Consider the following 23,737-nt stretch of genomic DNA (forward strand, 5'->3'; position numbering starts at 1 on the left):
CAGGGCTTACAGCAGAAATGAAAAGTCAGATTGGTGGGAAAACTTTCTGTTCATGAAGTTCGTTTATTCAAAATATTCATAGCTTTATTCTTTGTCTCTGCTTTACCACACTGGAGTAGTGTTATGATTAGGAATCCTACTGATTCAAGAGCATACCAAGCAGGAGGCAAGTGGATATCTGAATCAGTTTTCATTGGAAAGGTAACATTGGTTCAGGTGCAGTGTTTTTTGATCTTCCTTTGCAGGAGTAGCACTCAGGACCCCTTCTTACAATGTAGCATGTCTAGAGTGTTTTCAGTGAAGTGCTTGGCTTTACATCACAGTTAGTGGTGTTCAAGAATACTCTCAGTATTTTTTATTCATGTGAGTTGTGCCTGTCTTCAGGTAAGTAAAAGTTATGAAATGGTGAAAGGAAGTTATTGTTTCTGAAGGAAGATGATGGCAGGAGCAGGTTCTGGCAAATCAGAGGAAAATGTGCTGAAACAGAAACATTCTCTAAATCCTGTGATATTGGACCTGTTAAATTATCTTTAGACAGACACAGACCCTGTGCTGCTCCTGTAAATAGTTGTCACAAAGTTTTTTGAATAGAAATTTTGCTTTGTGGTGTTGGTGTTAGTGCTGTTTCAAGAGGCAGAGAAATGCTTTTGGAATTATGCTGTAAGGATTGGTGAGCTTTACCTGTGCTGTAGTTTCTTCTCTCATCAATTTAAAATGAAATTTCTATTGAACCATTTCCTTGATACCAATTTTTCAAACAAAGGTAAAAACTCACATGTAGTTACACTTCATTTTTCTTTTGTGCATCTGTGTAGAATGTTAAGAAACTGACAATGCAGTAAATGACAGTAAAAAATATCGTACTGCAAGGTTATTTTCTTCAGTGTATGACTCAGTCTGGATCTTTCTGGGTTCAGGGAGATTATGGACTGATGCAGAAGAAAATACTGTTTAGATGTGCTGCTTGGAGTTCTTGAATTCTTCTGCGGTAACAAATGTAGAGTTTTTATCCGTTTGTACTGTTTGACAATAACTCTGACCTATGAAAACCTTATGCAAACTTTCTTATTCATAGTTTCTTCAGAACTATTGAACTGCTAATAATAAGCTGGATTTCCATATTCGTCCAGTACTAGCACAGCACTGGGATTGTGTTCAGCCAGGCTCAAAACAGGAGGTTTTCATCTACGTCCTCTGCAACAGAGAAGGAGCAAATGTCACTAAAACCTTTCAGTTTTTGCCAGAAAAACATGTTTATGCTATATCATGAAGAAAGTAATACCTGAGCCCTCTGAAATTCTCATATGCTGTAACATTATTCCTGCCACAAAAGCCAAGTATGGCTGTTGATATGATATTCAGAAGCTGTTTGTTGTGACCCATTTTGATATGTTTCCTTGTTATGGGAAGGGGTCTTGAGCTGCCTGCCAATAAAGAGTCTGCCTTACCCTCTTACCCTTCTTTATAAATGACTGATCCTAAAACCCACTTTGGACAAACAATCACTAGGAGCAGCACATGCCTATCATGAGAACTCATGAAAGCTTAATTCTATGCATGGTTTGGGACTGTGGAGCCAGATGTCATTAGAAGAGCTGGAAAAAATCTGGAAAAAGTGAAAACTAAATTATCTGCCCAGAATTATCTAACCAGAATCAGCCTCCAGTTAAAATTAGGGAGTTTTTTGTAGTGTTCATATGCATTTTTTTTTAATTCTACATATTCTCTACCAACCTCTGTCATGTAACCATTCTAGAACTAGCCTGTAGTATTGCTGCCCTTGCTTAATGACCAACTATTGTTCAATTGTCACTTAGAGCTAGATAAGAATAAGAACATAGATTTCTAAAGAATGGCTTAGACAATGTAGTCATGTAAATTTAAAATTGCTGTCATGAGAGTTTGTTTAGCTGCTGCCTAACTGTGGATGCACTACAAGCACCACTATACCTATTTTTTTACTTCCCTGGAGATATTTGTGTGCATTAAGCTGAAGCAAACATGCCTAGGCCATTCAAGATACAGGAACTCCACATTTCTCCTGATGCACACAATCTGGTGGGCAACCTCAGAGCATGCATCATATGTGCATCAGATTATAAAAGGCGATGTTGAGTCTTCCACTAAAACTTGACAGTATCTGTGTATATAGTCATCTAGAGATCAGTGCAGTTATCCAATCAGTAAGAGATCCAGGTTATTTTCTCTACTTGAACTGAAGTTCTTAAATCGCTCTTCCAGGAATTTGCTCTGACCACTAATCTGTAATTGTAGGCTTGTTTTGCCTTACCCTTGAAGGCACTGAAAAAATTCATTATTTTGGGAGTGAAGAAGGCAGGTAGAACATACAGGATCAGACACCACAGAAAGGAACAATTTGTTTAGTATAAAATAGCTTCAACATTATTCCTGATGGAAAACATGAGACTTCTGCTAGTCTGTATAAACCACCCAAAACTTTTCATCCCTTGCAGTTTTACTCCTGCTTGTACAGCAGTTATGAGCTTCAGGCTAGAATTTTCCTCTTACTGTGTGATCTGAAACTTTGCCTAATCATAATGGGGACATTTTCTCGTGTCCATCTTTCTGTTCTTTTGGGCTTACCTCTCTTAATCCCAAAGCAGTGGCACCACTCCTTCAAAGAGATGAGTTTGTCTTTGTCTCCGTCACACTCTTGGAAAAAACGAGTTATGCAGTGTTCCATGGGAACGAGAGAAGCTCTCAAAGGAGCCAGCTCTGAACGAGTTAATAATCTGAAAGAAAGAGCAAGTACATACAGCTGCATTGTAGTGGTATATCATCAGGGTGACTGAAGATACTTTAAGCTGGAAGAACATGGCAGCAATGGCTTTGACAGATGAGTCCTGGTGAATCTTGCTGTGCTGCTTTAAGTGGCTTCCAAAGCTCTTTGTTACTGTTTCTTTGATAAAATGACTGCCTGTGGCAGCAACCAGGGGAATGGGATATGTGTCTGAGCTTCAGCTGCCCTGGTTCATTCTAGAGCCTAAGTGAAAATCCACCTTTGCTAGGGAAAGAAGTTAGTAGGTGACATCTTGATTTGCTGTGGGGTTGGGAACATGTGTCTGAAGATTCACCTAAGTGGTGAATTTGTGTGTGAAACTGTCCTGTGTTATTAGGATGATGTATATAATACCTGATAAATTAGCACACGTGTGCTATTTTTTCTCTACTATTTTTGTTCTAGAACGGTGTTACTGTGATTTGTTCACGATTAATCAGTTGCATAATTTTGTCATTGACTCAAGGAGAACAAGCTTGCAAAGGTGCTTGGCGATGTTCTAAAGCAGTAGGTGTAATCAGTGTGAGGCCTTCAGGACCTCCAGCCTTGAAACTCTGGTTCCACCAATGAGGATCGTGGTTGAAGGCCTGACATTTGGGTGCAGTTCACTGAAGTAGGGTGGTGGTGGTGGGGTGTGTGTGTGTGGGGGTGGGGGGTTTCCACAAGTGGTGACACTGGTGGTGTTTTACCTCAGCTGCTCCTTTAAAATGAGAGAGTTCTTTCAGATTTAACTTAAAACTGTGGGTACATCGCTATTGCTGCTGATAGGCCTCTGCCCTTTATAGTGTAGCCTGCTGCTCTTAGCTTCATTAACTACCTGACCTCATGAACCATGTATTGTTCCAGGATTAGGCCCTTAGTAGCTTTTAAGAAATTGTAGAGCTTAAGATGTAATACCTGATGATTATGAAAGATAAGAGGACAGAAAGCTTTGACTTCAGACTTGTCTCTAGCATAAAAATCCAGAAAGTATTGTGCATATGAGTGGCTTTTTCTGAAAAGAGGAGATACTAGCCTTGTATAAACTGAGACTGGTCATGTCTATAGAGGATACTTTGACTTAAAGTAGACAAGCCTTAGCTTAAGCAGCAAAGGAAAACTGAATATGAAAATAACTTTTACCTGTCAACGGGGTGCTGATCAAGCTGGTAAAACTGCCAGTGCACAGGATACACATACATCTGATAATTTTTCTCAAAGTCATGCAGGAGAAGCTCAACTGGGTGATCACCAGCCATGAGACGTTTTTCGTTCTGGTAGATTTTTTTGGCCTGAACCCAACAAAAGAATGGATTTCTCTTTAGAGGCAAAGATAGAAGAGAACTCTCCAAAAAGGAGGAGACTTAAAGAAATGAGACTTGATAAAATAGCATTGAGGAAATCAGTTTTTCATTGTTTGTGACTTTATGCTGCACAGAAAGCTTGTCTCAAGTGTGCCAGCAGATTTTTTTTTGGTGCTTGTATGAATTTTAGTAGTAACTGGAGAGGAGGTGAAATTCCTGTGACCTAATCTTCAGATGTGGCTAAGCCTGGCGATAGCCTCTAATCGGTAGGAGACCGAAACAGCTGTCAGTCATACTAGTGTAACTTTCATCCTGGGGCAAGCAACTCAACTTTGAGTATGAAATGAATCATCTCAGAAGTCAGCTAATTTGTACCAGTTGGTATGAGACGTTCCCAGTAGACCACTGTGCCTGTTGAATTGTGGAAGTACAGTCTTCACTGTGCCTCAAGGATATTCTGTATAAACCTACTGCGACCTGTTGTGTGCCTCTCAGAGTCCAAAGTTAGAGCAGCCAGGGGCTTGAGTTAACTTGCAGTGTTTGCTTATTTACAGGATTTTTGGCAGTTACGATATCTGTATTTCCAGAGGCGTTGCTGTCACCAACTCACTTGACATAAATGATAAATTTCTCAAATAAAAGATCCAATGATAATAGATGCTTGCTCTGTTTTTAAGCAGATTCTTACTTTATTTCAAGTGATGCTGCATTTTTTTTTGTTTTTGTTTTTAAGTGGATGATAGTAGCATTTCTGTTTTAGAAACTGGGTACCAGACTTCTATAATCTTATAGGTCTTGAATATCATAGTATAATTTTTAATCTGTAGATTGACAGGGTATAAAGCTGGGTTAAAAAACTGCAAACAATACCTGTAACTGTTCGCTCAGTTTTCAGATATGTTTATATTGATTGCAAAGCATAAGATGTGTCCCAAGAATAAAAAGCTCCCTCTATTTTAGCTCAGTCCAAAGCAAGGATCCCCTTTTGCCATATACCTCACTCAAATTCTGTATTGCAAATTTCTATTGAATCTTGCTTGTTTTACTGTCTAGTCAAACTTAAAAGGTCCTTTAGCAGCTCTTCACAGTGAGGGCAGCTTCTTAATTCCTTGAGTATCATTGTATTGTCAGCAGGCTCTTGTCACCTACCTTCCTCTTCCAGGTCACTCATGAATGTTGAATGGCACAAGTCCTTTCAACCTGTGGAACTTCACAGGTGACCTTTCTCAGCCATAACTCCTAAGTTATTTATCCATACCCAGGCTGTCTACCTTATGCTATGGTTGCTTGGTTTCCTTAAGTCTTGTGGGAAGTGGGGTTGATAGTACAGATTGTATCATCCTTATCTGCATATTAGTTAATCTTTGCAAGAAATTTGTCACAAGATACTTCCCTGAACAGGAGCAGTGTTTATTCTCCTTAAGCAAATTGTGTTTATCTAGATGTGTGCCAATTCTGTCGTATGAAAGTCTCTTTTCTGCTCCTTGTCTCTGAGCATTCATTTAAAAATAAATTTGGTTTATGTTCACTTGGACAAAATGAACATTCATAGTAGAAATGTTTGTTTTAATACTGTTGGGGTGGGAAATCTTAAGTGTATTTTGCATCGTGTATCTAATTGAGGCTAAACAGCACAACTGACTTTAACTTCCTTATGTGTAATTCAGTATATGGAACCTTAACAAGAACAATAATGCTAATAAGAAATGAAATAACTTTAACATGTAAATTACTTGTTACAGATGGCTCATCCAGCTTCAACAGTATAATTGAGTGGTTTAATTCAAAAAGGATTGCTTACTTTACTCCTTTGCTTTTCAGTTAGAAATCCAGATGTCTCCAGATCACGTTCATAATATTGCATAAGGATGTTTTTGAGCCAGTCTCTCATCCGGAGAGGGAACTGATCCACTTCATAATCAGTACAATGAGGGATGTCTGTTCCAAACCACAAAATTCTCATTGACAAGAGATCTAAAGCATTTCTAGGCAAAGTTTGATTTGGTTCTCATGAGCACATCTCCAGGTCAGCTTTAAATCAGCACAGTTATTAATACATAAAATTGACAATGCAAGTAATGGGTTGAATTACACATCTGAAATGGTTTATGATTAGTTGACATTCTTAACCAGTCATGCAAGCCAAAAGCTATATAGTTAAAATTGTCATCACAAGCAAAAAGTTATTTGTGAAAAGAGGATCTGAACTGAGGACTCGCATAGAATCTCTCAGTGATCTTGCCAGTCTCTTCAGTCTTTATACATGACTGCAGTTTAGATGGACATTATCTGTGTTCGCTTTGAACTCATTACTCTGAGTACCTTTTGCAGCTGAAAATGGTAGCATGGCTTATACATCAGACCAGTATCCATCCTGCAGCAAATAAGATACAAGTATGTTGCTTAGTCCCTTGCACTTGCACAAAAGGGTTTTGGACACCTAAGGAATACTCTGACTGAAAGCAAGTTTACTTCCCTGCAAGAGTGCATGGCAACTGCACTCTTACTTAATTAGCAGGTAACTGATGCAGAATTGGGAAAGCACAGGAAGGAATCAGACATACTAGGATTAGTTCATGCTTATTAGATAAACTCAGTACACAAAACCAGAAGCCTTACATTTGCAGGCTCCCATATAGTCCAGATGCAGCTGGTGTCCCATTTTTGTCCCTTCAAGTTGGCATTTTGTGCCAAAGAGTTGACATATGCCATCATAAGTCTTATTATCAGTGCCACAAACCTAAAAACAGGGTAAAAACCAAACCACACTACCACCATGCTCAGAAAAAATTATCAGGTTACATAGGTTTATAGGCATTACAGTAATAAAAGTCTTTGCCATACAGCGTACCAGTTGTGAATACCTACAGAGACTGCATGTGATCAGAAGTATTGAAAACCCTAGTTATTTTCGTATGTCTGTATTGTAAATTTGAATTTACTTTTGTGGTGCTATCATTGTCTCTTGAGTTGCTACAGGATAATTAAGCTGTGTGTGTATGTATTTGATAAATGCTCTGAGACATAAAATGGATAAATTTTACATTTAGTGACAGAAAAATTGGTGTTCACTGAGAGACTGCAATTGAAGCAAATGACATTAAGCACTTTGTAGCTGTATGCTTTTATACTCTTTTCAAGCAATAATCCATAAATTTGGATATTTTATACCTAGAGTTATAATTACTAAAATTACTGGAACCCCCTTGCTTGCTTTTTAGGGTAGAATTACTCTAAATAATGCCTGGATAATGTGGTATCCTGTAAGTGTTGTAGCTGGTTTTTCCCCATGCTGTGCAATGAATGAAATACTTACATGCTCATAATCTTTTGTTGAAGGGCAAGCAGCAGGGTCTTGGCAAATACAGCTAGGTTTCTCTTGTTCATTTGTATGGCAGACTCTTCCTCTTTTGCAGTGGAAATTCCTACATGGATCTAGCAATAAGATTAAGGGGGGGGGGGGATTGTTAGAGACAATGTGACAAAACCAGCATTCCTGGCAAGTATTCCTGGTAGTAAAGACAGAATATAGCCAAATATTCATGCAGAAGTTAAGCACTTTCTGCAAGTTTGAGTAAATTAGTGGTTGTAAGGGCAGACAGTCACTTTCAGCCTTATGTTTGTTGCAAGTTCTTATCTGTCCTTGCTGAATCCAGGACATACTACCCATTCCTAGTTTAATTCAAGCTGGCATTCTTCAGCTGAGGGCTTTCAGTGGAAAATAACTTCTGTTTCTGTAAAGCTGACATAAATCTTTGCTGTATATCATTTTTTTCAGAAACAAACGAGCAAATCCAAGGATATGCAGAAGGGATTCTTCTGTGGGACTGTATCTGTGGTAGGGGATTATGCACAAGCACAGTTCAGTCATGTGAAATTGCATGCAGCTGAACACACAAAAGAAATGCAGAGTAGCAGATTCCCCAGCTGCAGTGAGTTAGTTATGTAAAAGCTCCATGTGCAGGTTACTCACCCAGGAAAGCCTTCCCACTGCTGTTGGTTGCACTTTCCCCCTCACTGTATGATCTGCCTGTAATTTTAACCTTAAAGTCACAGAGACAAAAGCAGAAATTGTGGTAAGTCTTGGAAGGAAAAAAAATACCTTGATTTCCGTGCCCCCCCCCCCCCCCGGTGCAAATACAGAGCTGATTCAGGGACAGAATTTGCTTTATTTACAGCAGAAAGAAGTTATATGCCAAGTATGAGATCTATAACAACTTTGATAATATGACAGCTCTCTTTTGGGGAGCAAAAGAGCAGGGGGAAAGAGAAAGAAGTGGGAGCCTGGTAAGGCCTGGATTCCAGTAGTCCTGGAGTAGCTGATACACAGTAGTATAGTGCCTGACTTTGAAATGCTCAGAAATTCTGCTAACCTCAACCCCTATTTAGCATCTGGGATCCCTACGTATCAATGAGCCTTGACTGCCTTTAAATGGCGCTTAGGAATAGCGGCAGGGTATGTCTCCCAGCTAAACAAATGAAGCTAAGAGGAGAATGGGAGAAGATGTCTCCAGTATTGCTCCTCCTTTGGTGCTGTGTGGAACTGCCTACCCTGCTGCAGATCGACAGCGCCTATCCTCTTCTAAAGATTGAAGACTTTTCTTTAATGGTCATAGCAAAGACCTTTCCTTTCTTTCAAAACAAAACACTTGGCAATCCCCCTTTCAGCTGGTATCTGACCCGGATATGGGAGATTTGGGTGAAACATCCTCTTATCTGAAGGAGGATGCCTGCATCCTTTCTCCTGTGGAAGGGCATCCTAACCACCAGGCTGGTAATTATTCTGGGAACCCCATCCCTTCCTTTTGAAACTCTTCAATTTTGTATGAAAGTGCTTAAGAGCCTTTGAAAGAGGAGTGTGAACAGGCCTTTCTAGTCAGGGTGAGTTTGGGTTCTAATTTTTTTAATGTGCATATACATTTCATGTGCATGTGTATGTATATATGTATGTTTCATTTTACAGTGCATTGGGGCTGGAGGCATTACATGAGTTGTGCTCACTTTCTGGTACAATTTATCTAAATAAATTTGTGGTGAAGTGACACAGTGTGAACTGGATGAATAATGAGTAAAAGGAGATGAGACTTCTCCAAAATTTTAAGAAAATCTCAGACCTGTTCTTTCTCCAAAATGTTCTTTCAACTGTCAGGAACTTAAATTTAGGATCCATTTCCCCCTTTTTAATTCGCCCCCCCCCCCCTTTTTTTTCTTTTTTTTGGAAGTGATTTACCTTATCTTCAGGATTCATCGAATTCACACTCTGTTCAGAGGTACTTGTTTCTATTTGTTCTTTACTGTCAGAATTAAGTGGCTCATGATGGTAATCTTCCTCAAAGTGAACAAAGTGTTTAATTTTGGCATCTTGGTAATCATTATTATCACTGCTAACTGCACTGTCATCTTCATCGGTCCCTTCCCCTTCCTGCTCAGTGCTGATGCTTCCGGGATTGTTACTCTGGATCCTTTTGCCTTCTTCATAGGTTGTTTCTTCCCAGACATTGCTGAGATCTTCCTCACCATCAACATCACTGCTATCGTGATCATCATCATCATCACTATCCTCCTCGTACTGTCTTTTCACCACTGTTTCATGACCACTCTGATTGTTTACTTGAGAATTGTCTTTGCCTTGTCGGCTTTGCTGTTTGTCGTCCGGATCTTCGTTACTGTTTTTTTGAGAGAAAGAGATTTTTTCTTCTTCGTGAGGCTTTCTTTGGGTCTCATCCTTTTTCTGCTCTCGATCAGATTTCTCACTGTGCCTCTTGGTTATCCGGAGTGGCTGACTGGAATCTCTCATGATCTCATCAGATTGCCTGCTCTCTTCATTTTGCTGCCTTTTATTATATTGTTTGTCTTGATTTGTCAGGTGGGGTTTGTGATTCATGTCTCTATGGTCAGTTTCTTCACCCCATTCCTCTTCCTCCTCCTCCATCTTTTCCTCTTCAGCACCTTCGCTATTGTTTTCAGATAGACCAACTGTATTTTTATTATATTTCCAGGTGTTATGCTCACTGAGAGCATCTGCTGGTTTTTTTTCATCATCCATAACTTGTTCAGTGTTGGGTTTCTCATGTGTCCTGAACTGGTAATATTCAGAGCTGAACTGTTCTCTGCTGCTGCTTCCAGAGTCACTGTCGTGCTTGTCAGAAGCCAGACTTAGTTTAAGGTGCAGCGGAAGGAAATTAATGCTCTTCAGGCTATTTTTTGCTTCATGCTCGCTACTGCTGCTTCTCCATGTTTTAGCAGGCCTGGGCTCCTCCTTATGCTCAGTATCTGTTAGTGATACCTCTTTATTTTTGTTCCTGTGACTTGACAGCAAATCACCCTTGTTTACATACTCTGTGTTTTCTTCCTCTGAGATGTCAGAATGAATATCTTGAGCCTTCCAAAACAAATAAATAAAGCATTTAAAAAGTAGATTGATAAAACTTAGAATTTTCTCAAATCGATTCCAAATCAATGCAACACATTTTTTGTGTTATATGGAAAAAAAGCACAGTAATACATTGCACTTCTGCTTTTTTGTCATAAATACTCCCTTCAACAAGTTATTTCAGAGTATGACATTCACAGTCAATATCATTTTGGGTTCTCAGCAAGTTTGTTCATTAATTCTCGCCCTTTTTTAACACCCGAAATTTCTGACAAAATCTGTGCAACTCTCTTTAAGATCTGATAGAGGCTTGATGTTTATGGGGATCTTGTGAAATCTTAATTAGTTAATTGCTTAATTAGTAATTTAAAGTCATAACTTCAGGCAGCTGCCTGAGGCTGCAGTAATTACCACCTATCTCAGGAAGGGAGGGATATTAATTATCTTCCTACAAAGGTAAATAGAGGGCCTGGGAAAAGAGTAGAGGGAAGAGCTGCCTTTGACCAGGACCCTGGTGGATGTTGTCGATGGGGTGCAGTGCATACTAACAATTTTGTGATCGCCATGTCCATCCACGTTGAATCTGATGCACTGTTGCTTCCTGGCTGAATTAATCAGGAGCTGTTATATTTGGTCGTGAAGCCATGACTGTATTATAAGCTCATTAGTAGGAGTCACAGGTGTCTGAGTGGCTTTTTTTGCGTTCTATAAAGACAATAGCAAAACTACTAATTTCAGTGGAAAAGGATCAAATCCTTGAGAAGGAAGTTCTGAAATGATGATTATTCTTTGCAGCAAGGATTCACTTTATGTTGCCGTTAGGCAGAGTCAGAATGGCTGCTGGGTGAATACAGGCGGTTGCATCTTCTATACAGCAGCAAGAACATCTAGTATTTCTCTGTACTAAACCTGTGGACTTTGTGTTGCGCGTGTTACTTACAAAAAAAAAAAAAAAAAAAAAAAAAAAAAAAAAAAAGCCTGACACTGATTTTTCCTTAAAATTTTCAGTAGGATTATTCATGAAGATGGAAATATTTTAAGTACCTAAACTGCTGGAAAAGCACTCCCTTTAGCAGGAGCAGTGTCAGATTCCTCTGAAACAAAGACTAAATGCTGTAGGATTAAAAAATAGGTATTTGGCTCTTTTGCAGATCAACTTACGCAATTTCTTAATGTCAAGGTGGTATCTACACTTTTTATAAATGTTTGTCTTTTACTTAGTGTGCTTCCTGATGTAGTAAAATTACTAAAGCAAAATATTCGCTAGTAATTTATGACCCTAACTTTTTATTGAACTTGTAATGAAGTGAATATGTTCACTGAAATCTAACAAGATTTCAGTCAAATGTTTTTCTAGATAGTGTGTCATTTTTGAAGATAATAAAGTGAAATATCTATGCTACATATTTTGAAGTGAGATAAAAATCAAATTTCATGAGTGGTTTTATTTTCTGTGGTTTTTTTTTTTTTTGCACTGCTACCTAAAACATACTATATGTTTTGGGTTTTTTTTCCTTTTAAAACAATCTGTGATGGTATTTTAGTTCTGTAGTGTTGCAAAATGCAAGGCCAAACATTCCTTAATGTTATCTGTTCTGATTGCCTTTGTTTGATGAAATAGTTTTTTAAGAGAGATGCTGTGATTTCTGTCTGGGTAAGAAACCTCACTGTGCACTGCGCTTTCAATTTAGATGTGCTTGGATGTGTTTTTTAGGCTTTATTTTTTGGTATACCTTTGATATACCTTTATTCCAAGTAGCAGAAACCTTTCAGAACTTTGTTTCTGTGAAGATACTTGGGCATCTTAATATTATGACAAAAATTTTAGTCAGTGTAATTGGTGACTGTTGGGGGACAACCGGCCTCTGACAAATGTTGTGTATTCACTTGGAACTGGTGGTTCACCTGATGCTGCAATTGTAATGTTTTGTTTTGATGCAAGTGTTTTCTGTATGAGTTGTTTCTGGGAGACAGCTGTAAGCTACAAATTGTCTACGATTTTGAAATTTCCCTGAAAAAGGTTTCTACCTTAATTTGCTCTGCTATATATTTTAAACAGTAGGAGATGTCACTTTTCTGTTGTTGTTTTTCATAGTGCGGAGCACCATCTGGATTGCTATGAAATGCATCCAGAAAATTGCATGGAGCTGGGCATAACTCCCTATAAGAAAAGGTAAGCAAAAGAAGTGTGGTCTTGTATTTGTTTCTAAACAGCATGGTCTAGATTGTGCTTTTACAAAATATTTTTTGACTTGGAACCAATCAGCATTGTATCAGAACCACAGATGCTCAACAGTGGTTTGTTTTGTTTTATATATATGTGTGTGTGTGTGCGCGTATATATATCTATCTATACACGCGCGCACACACACACACACACACACACACACACACTGATTTGGGTCAACTATAAATGCAAAAACGTGAACTCTATCCTTAACTTGAATACATGGCATAGTGTGCTATTTAAGTCATCTGTCCCATCATCATCAAAGCTGTGTTTCTGGCTTGTTAGTCACAGCATACTTTACCACAGAGGAAACATGCCTGTCTGGTGCTCCATGTAGTAAATAACAAAAGCTATAGTAGATAAAATTATGCTCGAGACTGCATATGATTACTCGATACATGATAATTTGGGGATTGTTCATTCCTAGTTTACAGGAAAAATGGTGACCACAGTTTGATTGCTGGTATAGCTTATTATTTCTACAATAAATATGGAAATATAATGTTTGCATTTAGGAGTTCTTTTAATTGAAATTTTCTGTTGTAAGCTTTAGAATTCTGTGCTATTCTGCTGCTAGTTGTGCTGTGTGAGGCATGAGATGCTTTGCAACAATTACTCAGAGAGATGTACTTTTTTTTTTCCAGCCAATGCATCTGGTGATAATGTGTTTTGTATGTTTGAGATCATTAGTATAGGTTGCCTTATAACATTAAAAGAACAGATGTACCTTTTCTACAGATTTTTGTCCATGGAGTCCAAGCTTGTGGATTAAGGGATAAGTCTAGAATAGACAATTGAATTAGAAATCTGTATATAAATAAAGATCTTGTACAGTTCAGTGAGTTAATGTAAAGTATTCACAGTATGCAAAAATTCAAATACATAGTAATAGTAGAACAAAGAGGACTTACTGGAATAGCAAAAGCTGATCCTACAAGACAAATGAACAGAGCTGCAGTCTTCATGCTTTTCAGATCTTGAACAGGATAATAGTTAGTGGTACAGTGGAAGGGCTTGAAGGTTTCCTTTCTGCAAGCAGTATCAAAGAAAAAATTAGGATTTGGGTCTGCTGGTTTGAAAATGATTGATGCAAGCAATATAGTGACTACTCTGGCTTGTAGGTCAGTCCGAAGTCTCACAAAATTTCCATGCAGTGTTCTCCTGTAGAGTAAATACAGGAATTATGTTGGATTATCTAGCAGAAATCTTGATCCTAATTCTTTTACAGGACTTGGGTCATATGCTCTATGCACAAATTCCAGTGATGTTACTGAAAGACTGAGTTATGAATCTTCATTGCTCGGGTTTGTAAAACTTCACCCACTGTTCTGAGCTATTAGCTTTTGAAAAATGTCCCTGTTTAGTCAGTTCTAGGACCCTGCCTAAGATGCTGCCTGACTGTGGCTTCTTTACAACCAGAGTGTCTCCTGGCTGCTGCTGTGGTGCAGTAGGAGGAAGAATTGAGTGGTGAATCTCAGCTCTGCAGCGCTCAAACCCCAGAAACTCTGTCCAGGCTAGTCAAGTGACTGGTTGAGTCCTGCTGCTGAAGCAACCAAAACGACTCTGTTGTACAGTAGTAAGACAGACAGGTGTCTGGAAGAGCATGTAATGCTATAGGAATTCTCTCAGTTTGTGCTAATATCCTCATGTGAGTGAGGAGAAAACTCATTTTTATATTGAAGACAGCAGCTCCTTTTTTTTTTTTTTTTTCAGTCCACCTGTACTGGAAGTTTTTGTGGCTGGGAAAAGGAAAAAATCCTATAGTTTCTGTTGCTCCTTTCCCTTCTGTGTGCTCTATTGTTTCGTTCTCTCCTCATTTTTCAACCATTTTTTTTTTCTATATTCATCAGGAATCATCACTGGGTTTTTCCCCTCTGATTCTCTTCTCTCCTGGCTGCTTTTTCTTGGTGATTCTGTCTCCTCTCTCTCCTCTTTCCCCATTTTTAAATATTCTCACTTTCCATCGTACACATGTCATTTTTCATTCCCTTTCCTGTATCAGGAGAAATGGAATGCTTATGGCCCCGTCCTTAGCGGAAGCATGTAACCTCTCAATTTTTTGCTGGTTGAACTCACTGGCATATGAAGAAACTGGCAGTAGTTTTGGTCAGTTAGGTCAACCGTGTTCAAATGTATCTGGTACGCAGTCTGTGGTTTTAAAATGTTATTCATTAAAATAGTAGTTCATGGGGTCTTGGAAAAAGCATTGAAACTGAGAAAGGAGAATTCCAGGGGAGCTTATGTTTACGGGGGCTGGGGCATGAACCAAGAAAAAAGGACTTGCATTGAACGTTGTATTAATTTTGGTATAAAAGCCTGCAAAAGCATCCTGGCTACTGCCATGCTTAGTTCTGCTTTAAGTGTACAGATTGGGAGCTTCTGGTGTTTTCCAGTGTTCGTAATCGCTTAATGACAATATCTCTCTTCTTTTAGTTAATGAAGATCAAAACTCGTAATTTGTGAGGCATATCTAGTATGCAAACCATCTCTGTTGTACTGAATTTATTTAGTCCCCAGTACATAGCAGAGCATAGAACACAAGTTACCTCTTTGGCATACAGAGTTATTTCTTTTAAAATGTTCTTACAGAGAAATATAGAATAAAACAAAACAAAAAAAATGAGTGTATGTGAAATTCCCAGCTGTGCTATGTATAGGCAGTCACTTCAGATCAAGGCAAGTTTTGTTAGACTGCAGGTGCTGCAAGCAGCTTGCCAGAAACGCAGTGGCGTAATCCAGTTTCAGTATGATTGTGTAGTCCTATTATCTGTATGTCATGATTTTGAAGGCCTGGCAAGTAATTGGGGGAGTAAATATTTGAATTAGAAGACTAAAAGTCAGATAGTTGGGTTTCTTGCCTGTCTGGTTGTGTGAACAGTAAAGCTCAGAGTTGGTATCTGCCCTTCAGAATTTGTTTTAAAAGTCACATTAGTCGTACTTGTTCTGGTAGAGTATTTTGAGAGCTATAAATGAAAATCTCTACAGGTTATATTTTATTATTAAAAATTTTAATTTTCAAATCTGCTTCTGTAACTGGCTGTAAAGGTTGCCTCTGCTATCTTTAGCTAAATAGTAGTAGTTGGACCCATGGAGCTGTTGAATAAATCTGAGTTAAGGCATCAGAACAGGGCTTTTGTATCTGTTTTTCTGTTAGTAAGCAGCCCACAGTGGCCCATTGGAAGCATACATCTTTAACTGTTCAGGGTATCTGGGGAATATAGGAACACAGTCATGTTGAGTATCTTTTTTTTCCAGAAGTGGTAGTACCAAGTGAGTTGCAAGTAGTTGTAAAATTACCTGCAGCAGGGTAATCTGCCCCAAGCATTAAGTCATATTTCTCAGAGTTAAACACTCTCTTAAACTGTAGTGCATGTGCAAATATTGCCATTGTTGTTTGTTGTTGTTTTGCCTTTTTGTGTGGCAGCAACATCAATCTCTGTGCAGTAAGTGTGCGCTCCCATTGATTTCAGAGGCCCCTTTGGTCCGCGGTTTTGACCCAGCCTTATACCGGACCTAATTGCTTTAAGTTCTTTCATTCCAGATGCTTTCTGTGATCACAGTTCCACTGTGCGGTTGGTGCAGAGAGCTTTTTGTGACCAGCAGTTGGAAACTACCAGACAAGTTCAAAAGCAACAATGATGATTTTTTTTTCTGACAGTACTAATAAAGAAGGGAGAGCAGTAGGGGAAGCTGGGGATTACTGTCATAACAGCTGCGAAATCAGTGATTGAAGCTGCTTCAACAAAGCAAAAAAGTAATCTTTGCACAGTCGATTGTGGTGCCTGCAGTCCCATAAGGGCAGAGGTAGTGTTGCTGTTGGCATGGCTCAATGTTCCGCTGGGTGCTAGGGTTTTAATTGTGCAGTATGCCAAGACCTTTTGCCAGAATCCAGGAAAACATCTTTATGCTGTACAAGTAAGCCATGTGAATGCTGTCAGTGGTTTGTTGGAGCAGGAGCAAAAGGATTTGCCGCTTGAAGGGAAAAAACCTGAGGAACTCTTCCTGCAAGCGCACTGCCCTTTCGCTGCGAAGGTCATGGTTCGTGTGAATGGGCACTTTGTCATTTATTCTTTCAGTGGTAAGCAGAGTCTAGAAAGGAAAAGTTTTTTGTCATGCTTTTAATCACAGCCAAGGGAGTTTGTCCAGTATACTGATATGATTGCTGTTCCTTGGTCTGCAACCTATTTGTTACCACATACTTTCTCCAAAGAGCTATGGTTCCCCAAGAGTAGGCAAGGCTTCCTGCCCTGCAGACTCGGTGGGATGTGGGCCTGATGCCACAGAGGTAGAGCCAGCCTTGGCAGATGCCCAGATAAGGTGGATCTTGGGGGCCATGTGTAATGTGGGATAACTAAGATGATGGTTATATGAAGCTAAACATTTAGCTGACTGTCATATAATGCAAAGATCTGCACTGACATTAATTTCTACACTGAAATCCAAATACGAAGATACTTTGTTCGTATTTTCTTTCATTTCCAAATTTGCTCTACAGAATGGAACTTCTAAAAACAAGCTTCTGTAACATTTAAGATTAGCAGAACTGTCAGTGTAAAAATACTAAACTGGAAACAATTTTTAAATGCCAGCAGATTTTTCCCCAGAGAAACCCAGTCACCATGCTCTGCAGGAAAATCTGTGGGAAATCTGACTAAGAGATGCAGATGAAGAAAACTGAACAGATATTTGCATTGTCCAGTCCCAAAGGTTGAGGCTCTAAATAATTTTTAAAAATTAAATATCTTTATTTCACAAGATCATGCCACTTTTCATTAGTAATGGGCTATAGCTGGCTGCTTTTAGTGGTCCCTTAAAAATACCGGCTCCCTTTTCTTCTAAGTGTTGCTTCTCTTTGTTTCTTCAAGAGTGCCTCTAGAGCCTCCTCCCAGCTTTTTAAAAGCTATGATAACTGGATACATCCTGTAACAGCACCTTCTTTTGCCTGCTAATGAACTGACTGCCTCACTTTCTTTGGTGCAGGGTAATGCATATAGGGACTGGGCGTATTAGTAGAAAAAATAGGCAAGGGCAGCAGTGCAGGCAGTTGTGTCTCGGCACAAATTACAGCCTAAGAGTTGCTTCACAGAGGTGGCACAAGCCTTTCCCTGTATACTCACTGGTATTGCTGTGACTACAGTGAGCCCTGCTGTGCACAGTGGAGTAAACAGCTGATGTGTTTGGACCAAGAAATGAAGAATTTAGCAGTACTTTTGCTTGGAGTGTTGAGAAGGAAATACTGCCTAGTGCTCCTGCTTCTCTGGCTCTTTTGTAGCCCTCGACAGGAAGAGCACATTTTACTTGAAACTTGGACGAGGCAAACAAAAGCTCTGACTTGCTTATTCCATGTCAGTGGGTTCGCAGAGGCATTCATGCAGCTCGGCTTAGAAAGGAAAGTAGTGCTTTTGCTTTTGACACGGTGTGACGGTTGTTCTGAGTAAATAACCCTGAAGGAGCCTTTATCAGAGGACGGCGCACAGCTGCAGACTGAGACCCAGCTAAGGGTGCTCCTGTGACCTCTGTCTTGTCAGACCCAGATGCAGTGGGCAGTCCTGAGGTAGGACCTATTAGGCACTGGGTTAGTCTCAGCTCCTGAAAGCACTTGTGGGAACTTCTGTGGAGTTGCTTTATGAAGAGCAGCTGCCTGCCTGCAGGTTGCAAGGGATGGCCCTTTGCTCATGTTTCAGAATGCGTCCAAGGGCCTACTGAGCCTGATGAACACTATGATCAGACTTTCTATGCCTGTGAAAGTGTATATAATATCTCCTACATCAGTAGTTTTTAAAACATAAAACATTTATAGTCCACTTAGCTCACCAACCATGCAAACAATAATACGTCCTCTCCCGTAAGAACTACAATGAACTACCAACTGAATGTCAGTGTGGATGGCTTTTTCTGGCCTCCAAAGATATAATTGTACAAGAGATCATATTTTTACAGACATACAGCTGTATTAGGGCCTCCCAATGGGTTCTAGTTTTGTTGTAGTTGCTGTGGGCTATTCCATAGATGAAGTGGGTCTGCCAAGGGCTTTAGGAAGATCCTTGATATAGGCATACTATAGGTGCTACCAGTGAAACCAGTTTCAGTATTTTCCCTGCAGTCTGTGGTGTACTGATGTGCTCACAAGCAGGATGGAGTGTATCACTACCTATGTAGCTTGTTCCTTCACAGGGTGCAGGATGCTTTCTTGCAGAACAGCCATTAGGTGGTCAGAAAAAGGATGATGTATGTTAGAGCTTTTGTGTGCCTGCTGTGCATGGTCAGGAAGATACCAGAACGGTTGTCTGTTTGCTGCGCTGTTAAGGGTCCTCGGGGTAGAGCCTGAAGATCTTGCCTCAAAGGCCTCACAGCCTCATGTGCTCATCCTGTATTACTACTTTTTGAGCTTTGGGAACTGGAAGCGGTTACTGGAGTGGGGCTAGTTCCAGTATGTAAAGTCCATGTGCAGTGACTGTATGCCTAGTCTTGGAAACACTCATGAGGCAAAGCCTTTTACCTACCCACAAGAATGAAGTTAGGGTAGCCTCTGGCATGCGAAGAGATGGGAAACTTTCCTGACAGGCATCAAAAGGGAAAAAAGTAAGGTCAAGAAAAATGGTAAAAAATAGGTAATCACTTGGCTTTGAGGCAGCATATTTTCTTAAATGCCTAAGATATGTATGTTATAACCTTGAGAAGTGTATAAGAAAGGATCCCGGATAAAAGGTTCAAGGCTGTGTATCTTCTGTTTGGAAACTCAGAGGTTATAACCAAAAAGTTTTACCTGCAATTCCTGCTCATGTTTTTCAACCCTAGGTTGCAGAGACTACTGCTCGGGGAAGGGTTATTTCCCTCTTGGTGTTTATACCATCGCTGGCGTATTTGCTGGCCGTGCAGCAGTGCGCTCGTGGGGGTTCAGGTGGACTACTTGTGACTTAACCCTCACAGGACGACTGCCTGTTTGGGATTTAGAAAAGAGTAGGACCGCCACTCTAGCCGAATGTGTGTCAGCAGTCACTTGAAATACTCACTGATGAGATTATTTTTGTCTGGAGGACTTTAAATAATGGTGTCTGAAATGCCTGACAGCGGTGCTTGTTCTTAGAGCGCTATGCTGCGCTGCATGCATTTTTGACACCAGTCACCCAGGAGTTTCCCCAGTGTTCATTGTTTCTTGTTGCTCACAACAGGAAGTCTGCATCTTTAATGACAAATTGGAGACAATTGTCTGCAAGAATAGAAGAGCTGGAATCTGCATTCTTTCATGCTGCCACTCGGTGTTTTGTTTCTGGCTCAGAATCATTGTCAGCTGCTGAAATACCAAGCCTCACACAGCTGAGACCTGGCAGGTTCTTGCCTTTTGAAATGCCACTCAGAAGTGATTAATTTGCAAAGGCCACAGCGGAAGGTGGCAGTTTCCCTATGACCAACAAAAGAAAGCATGCAGACTGACCTAGATTCAGTTCTGGCATTGGTAGAAAATTCTACATAGGCCTCTGTCACTTTAACTCTAAAAAGTGCAGGCACCTAGTCTGCTATCGTCACAGCTGAGCATCAAGGTTATCCGGCATTTAGAAAAGAGAACTGAAGGACAGGCCAGCTTTGAAGCATGGTTTCACAAGTGTTCAGTGTGAGCAAAAGCTCATCTCGCAAGAATGAGACTTACATGACTAGTTTCTGTAATAGTTAGAAAGTTAGGTGATATGTAGTAAGAGAGAGACTGATTTTCTTAATAATTAAAAGTTTAACTTTCATGATCGTGTCATGATCGCAGCATCCACCATTCTGAGTGGCAGAGTTTTGTGTACAGGTATTTAGGGGAAGGTCATGAATTGCAGTGCAGGACCCTAGACTTCTCAATACAAAAATCTGTTCTTTCTGTAGCCAGGATATACATGTGCAATTCTTAGTGCTGCTGGTATGGTGCATTCTTACATACAGGCCTGTTTCAAAAGCTCTTGTATGTGTGTGAAAGTGTGTGTATATATATACACACACACACACGTATGTTTATGTCTGTACATAAATTGATTGGGATATGTGTACATACATAGAAAATATAGGTAGAGAGCTAGAGGAAGAGATGTGAACTGAATAAAAGAAGAAGCTCTAATATGAAAACAGATTCCAAAACATACAATTATTCTACTCATTTATCCTGAACCATCAAATAGCTGTTAATCAGAATCCATGCTACCTGATGCTACTTGTTTTATAGCTGTAAAGCCAATGGCTGTAAGTCCTTGATGACTGAATCAAAAGAAAAAAGTTTCAGAACAGCTTGAAGCATTTTTAAAATAAACCATTCACATTTGCTTAGTGTAATTGTTTGATATAGCATTTATTTCACTTCTACAAAATGAAACATTTAATTAAATTTCCCACCTGTTGAATTCTGTTTTTTTGTTCACAAATGCAGATGTAAAAAGTTGATTTGAAATAGAAGTCAAAATACCTAATTTGAAATTTCAGGCCAAAATGAGACCTTTTTAGTAGCCAAAATTATTTTCTATAGTTGGTATTGATTGATTGGTCTTGTCGTTCCCTTGAATTTGCATCTTCTTCACAGATACACTCATTGCTACGCATTTTTACCAGTTCTACACGCACCTTCCTGAAAGGGTTCTCCAGTGCCAGGAACTGTTTGTACCTCTTTTCACTGTTACGAGAAAGGGTAACAGTGTATCTGCTTATTGTGGTTGGATGAGATTTCCTGGACTGATATTGCAGGAGATTTTTTTGACAGGTGCTGGGAAACCAGGTTGCACAGTGACTTTCAACTGGGCAATTGTGCACATTTGCAGGAGGCATGCACTTTGTTTAGCTCTTGTTGGCCATCGCATAGTGCTTTATTGTTTTACAGGATCTTAGGGGAAAATAATGGCCTCTAACGTAGGCAAAGGCCATCTTCCTGACACAATAACTATACAGTGCTTTCTGTTCTGCAGAACTCATTTATTTCTGCTCCAGATGTAAATATCTGAAATTGTTTATCATTAAAACAAACTTTGGTACTCAAAGAACACTTCAGCTATTTCACAGGACATGAACAAAATTTCCGGAGGGTTAAATAAAAGATACATTAAGGTTTTAATAAAAAAAGAAAGAAGAATAAAGAAACAGTACCATAGCAGTAGAAGAGGTGCTCCTGCTTGGTTAGCCGCTGATGAGCTGGAAACTCTTGTGCCTTGCAAATTCTTGCTGCTGTTCCTTGATGTATTTTGATGCCTGGTACGGACTCTCCTAGGAAGTGTCTCCTGCTATGGATCTCAGTAAAACTAAATGAAATGCCCTCTTCTGCTTCTGTGGAATAAGTGTGTGGGGGGGGATGAATTAGTGTAATTCTGCTGAATTAATTGGATCAGTGGGAGCGTTCAGTGTTCATGGGCTCTAGGCCAGTGGAACTCAGTTATCATGTGCAAAGGACATATTTAGTCTCCTGGGGGAGGGGAGCAAGAGGGAACGGGTGCAATATTTTCTGCTGCACTGGCTGGGCACAGAAGAGCTGTATGAAGAGATCAGTCTGGGCAGCCACAATTTAGGCCTCGGGGAAAATAAAGCATGGAGGATGCTGGATGCCAGCACGTGGAGCAGGAGTGATAGCTGTGATATCAACAGCAGTGCACTCCCCCGACTCCACACTTCGCCTCCCTGTTTCTTTCCTTGCTAAGCTTTGCAGGGCTGTTGCGATATACTGGACATGAGGTGTGTAAGTCTGTAATTAGAAAGATGGAAAAGGAGTGAAGAGTGAAGGTCTAAATTAAAACTGTAGAGTATGAGGTCAGTTGGAGATTCTCGTGTAACTCTGAAGAGTTCACCGTTCTGAAGACGATGCTCTGACCCTATAATAGGAATTGTACAAACAGAACAAGCCACATGTATGTGTGAAAACCTCTACAAGTAGCATGTGTGTGCAGCGGATGCTTTGTAGCTTTTGTTTTTTTAATGACTCAGTAGTAAAGAATTTAGTTTTTCTTTTCATTATTCCATAAAATACACCTCCTGAACTGAAACACTTCGTAAGTTCTTCTCAAATTAGAAACACTGGGGCAGATCCTTGTCTTACGTGCCCTGATGTAGGAACAGAGATGTATGTAGGTTCCAGTGGTGCATGCTGTAAATTCAGCAAATCTGGCATCCCTATTTAATGTTCTTCCAGTGTCATCCTTTAGTAGCTAGGATGTTTTGCACACTGCTGACATAATTGAAAGTATGGTCAAAGTAAAAAAGAACTGAGGTACATGGATGGCACAAATTGTTACGCAAATTCTGCAAATGAATTCATCTTAGATAATCTTGTAAACATGTTTTTTATTCTGATTACAGTTCTACTAGGTTATATTCTGTACTTCCTGGAAGATTGTAGACATTTTATCTATATGATTGGACAAAATATAATAAATTAATATATGAAAATTTACCTTGTTTATATGGCCAACTGTAAAGCTTGTTCCTAGTAAATCCAAAAATTCCAGAGGCTAAAATCACAGCTGAGCTTCCTGTCTGTAGACCAAGCAGTAAATAAAACTTTGACTAAAACCCATGAGAAACTCCTAAAATCCCTTCCCCTTTTATCTCTGCTTCTTTGCCTGGAAACTAATTCATGCCTATTGGAGTTGAAATTCGGCTGTTCTGTCAGACAGTCACTGTTTGAAGGGTGAGATGAGATTTCAGAACTTTCTGATATTTTCTTTTGCTGTGCATTAATAAAAGATAACTTTTTTATTCAAAGGTTTGCTGTGTGCCAAGAATATCTCCCTTTGTAATATCAAGGGATTGAAGACATGCATATTCCTGTGATTTTTAAATATGCAAAATATGGTACTGGTGCTCAGCTAATACAAATAGATGCAGTTCCTCAGAAGTCAAGAAAAACATGCCTATGCTAATGATGCTAGCTAAGAATTCAGCTCTCTTTCTTATAAGATGTTCAGAGTAGTGGTCATTCAGTGACTTGAAATTGTTATTTCACAAAAAAATGCCAGACCGCTCTCAAATAGAGTAACATATCAGTGAAATAACTCTTCTTATACCTATAGCAAGAAGTCACATGCAAAGAATTCAGATCA

At 39.5% G+C, this 23,737-nt stretch overlaps 1 protein-coding gene across 1 annotated transcript; it reads right to left on the bottom strand.

Annotated features, from left to right (window-relative positions):
- Window positions 1–43: 43 nt before the first annotated feature.
- SPARCL1 (SPARC like 1) lies at window positions 44–21,907 on the bottom strand. Its single transcript, XM_062575087.1, has 11 exons — window positions 21,795–21,907; window positions 13,598–13,715; window positions 13,414–13,467; window positions 9,314–10,465; window positions 8,057–8,126; window positions 7,400–7,518; window positions 6,703–6,823; window positions 5,885–6,021; window positions 3,923–4,071; window positions 2,605–2,753; window positions 44–1,194 (listed from the first exon to the last, which is right to left on the bottom strand). The coding sequence occupies exons 2-11, from the start codon at window positions 13,649–13,651 to the stop codon at window positions 1,166–1,168; spliced, it is 2,034 nt and encodes a 677-aa protein (XP_062431071.1). The 5' UTR covers window positions 13,652–13,715; window positions 21,795–21,907; the 3' UTR covers window positions 44–1,165.
- Window positions 21,908–23,737: the final 1,830 nt, after the last annotated feature.

This window comes from Rhea pennata, chromosome 4, assembly GCF_028389875.1.
Source record: "Rhea pennata isolate bPtePen1 chromosome 4, bPtePen1.pri, whole genome shotgun sequence".
Lineage (NCBI taxonomy): Eukaryota > Metazoa > Chordata > Aves > Rheiformes > Rheidae > Rhea > Rhea pennata.

What these genes read in the sequence shown, in the direction of transcription:
- SPARCL1 (XM_062575087.1), bottom strand. Translation starts at nt 13,651, where the DNA reads ATGAAGACTGCAGCTCTGTTCATTTGTCTTGTAGGATCAGCTTTTGCT. An exon ending in GATCAGCTTTTGCTATTCCA is followed by an intron (nt 13,468 to 13,597) that starts GTAAGTCCTCTT and finishes TGTCTATTCTAG; the next exon opens with ACTTATCCCTTAATCCACAA. An exon ending in CTATATGGGAGCCTGCAAAT is followed by an intron (nt 6,022 to 6,702) that starts GTAAGGCTTCTG and finishes GGTTTGGAACAG; the next exon opens with ACATCCCTCATTGTACTGAT.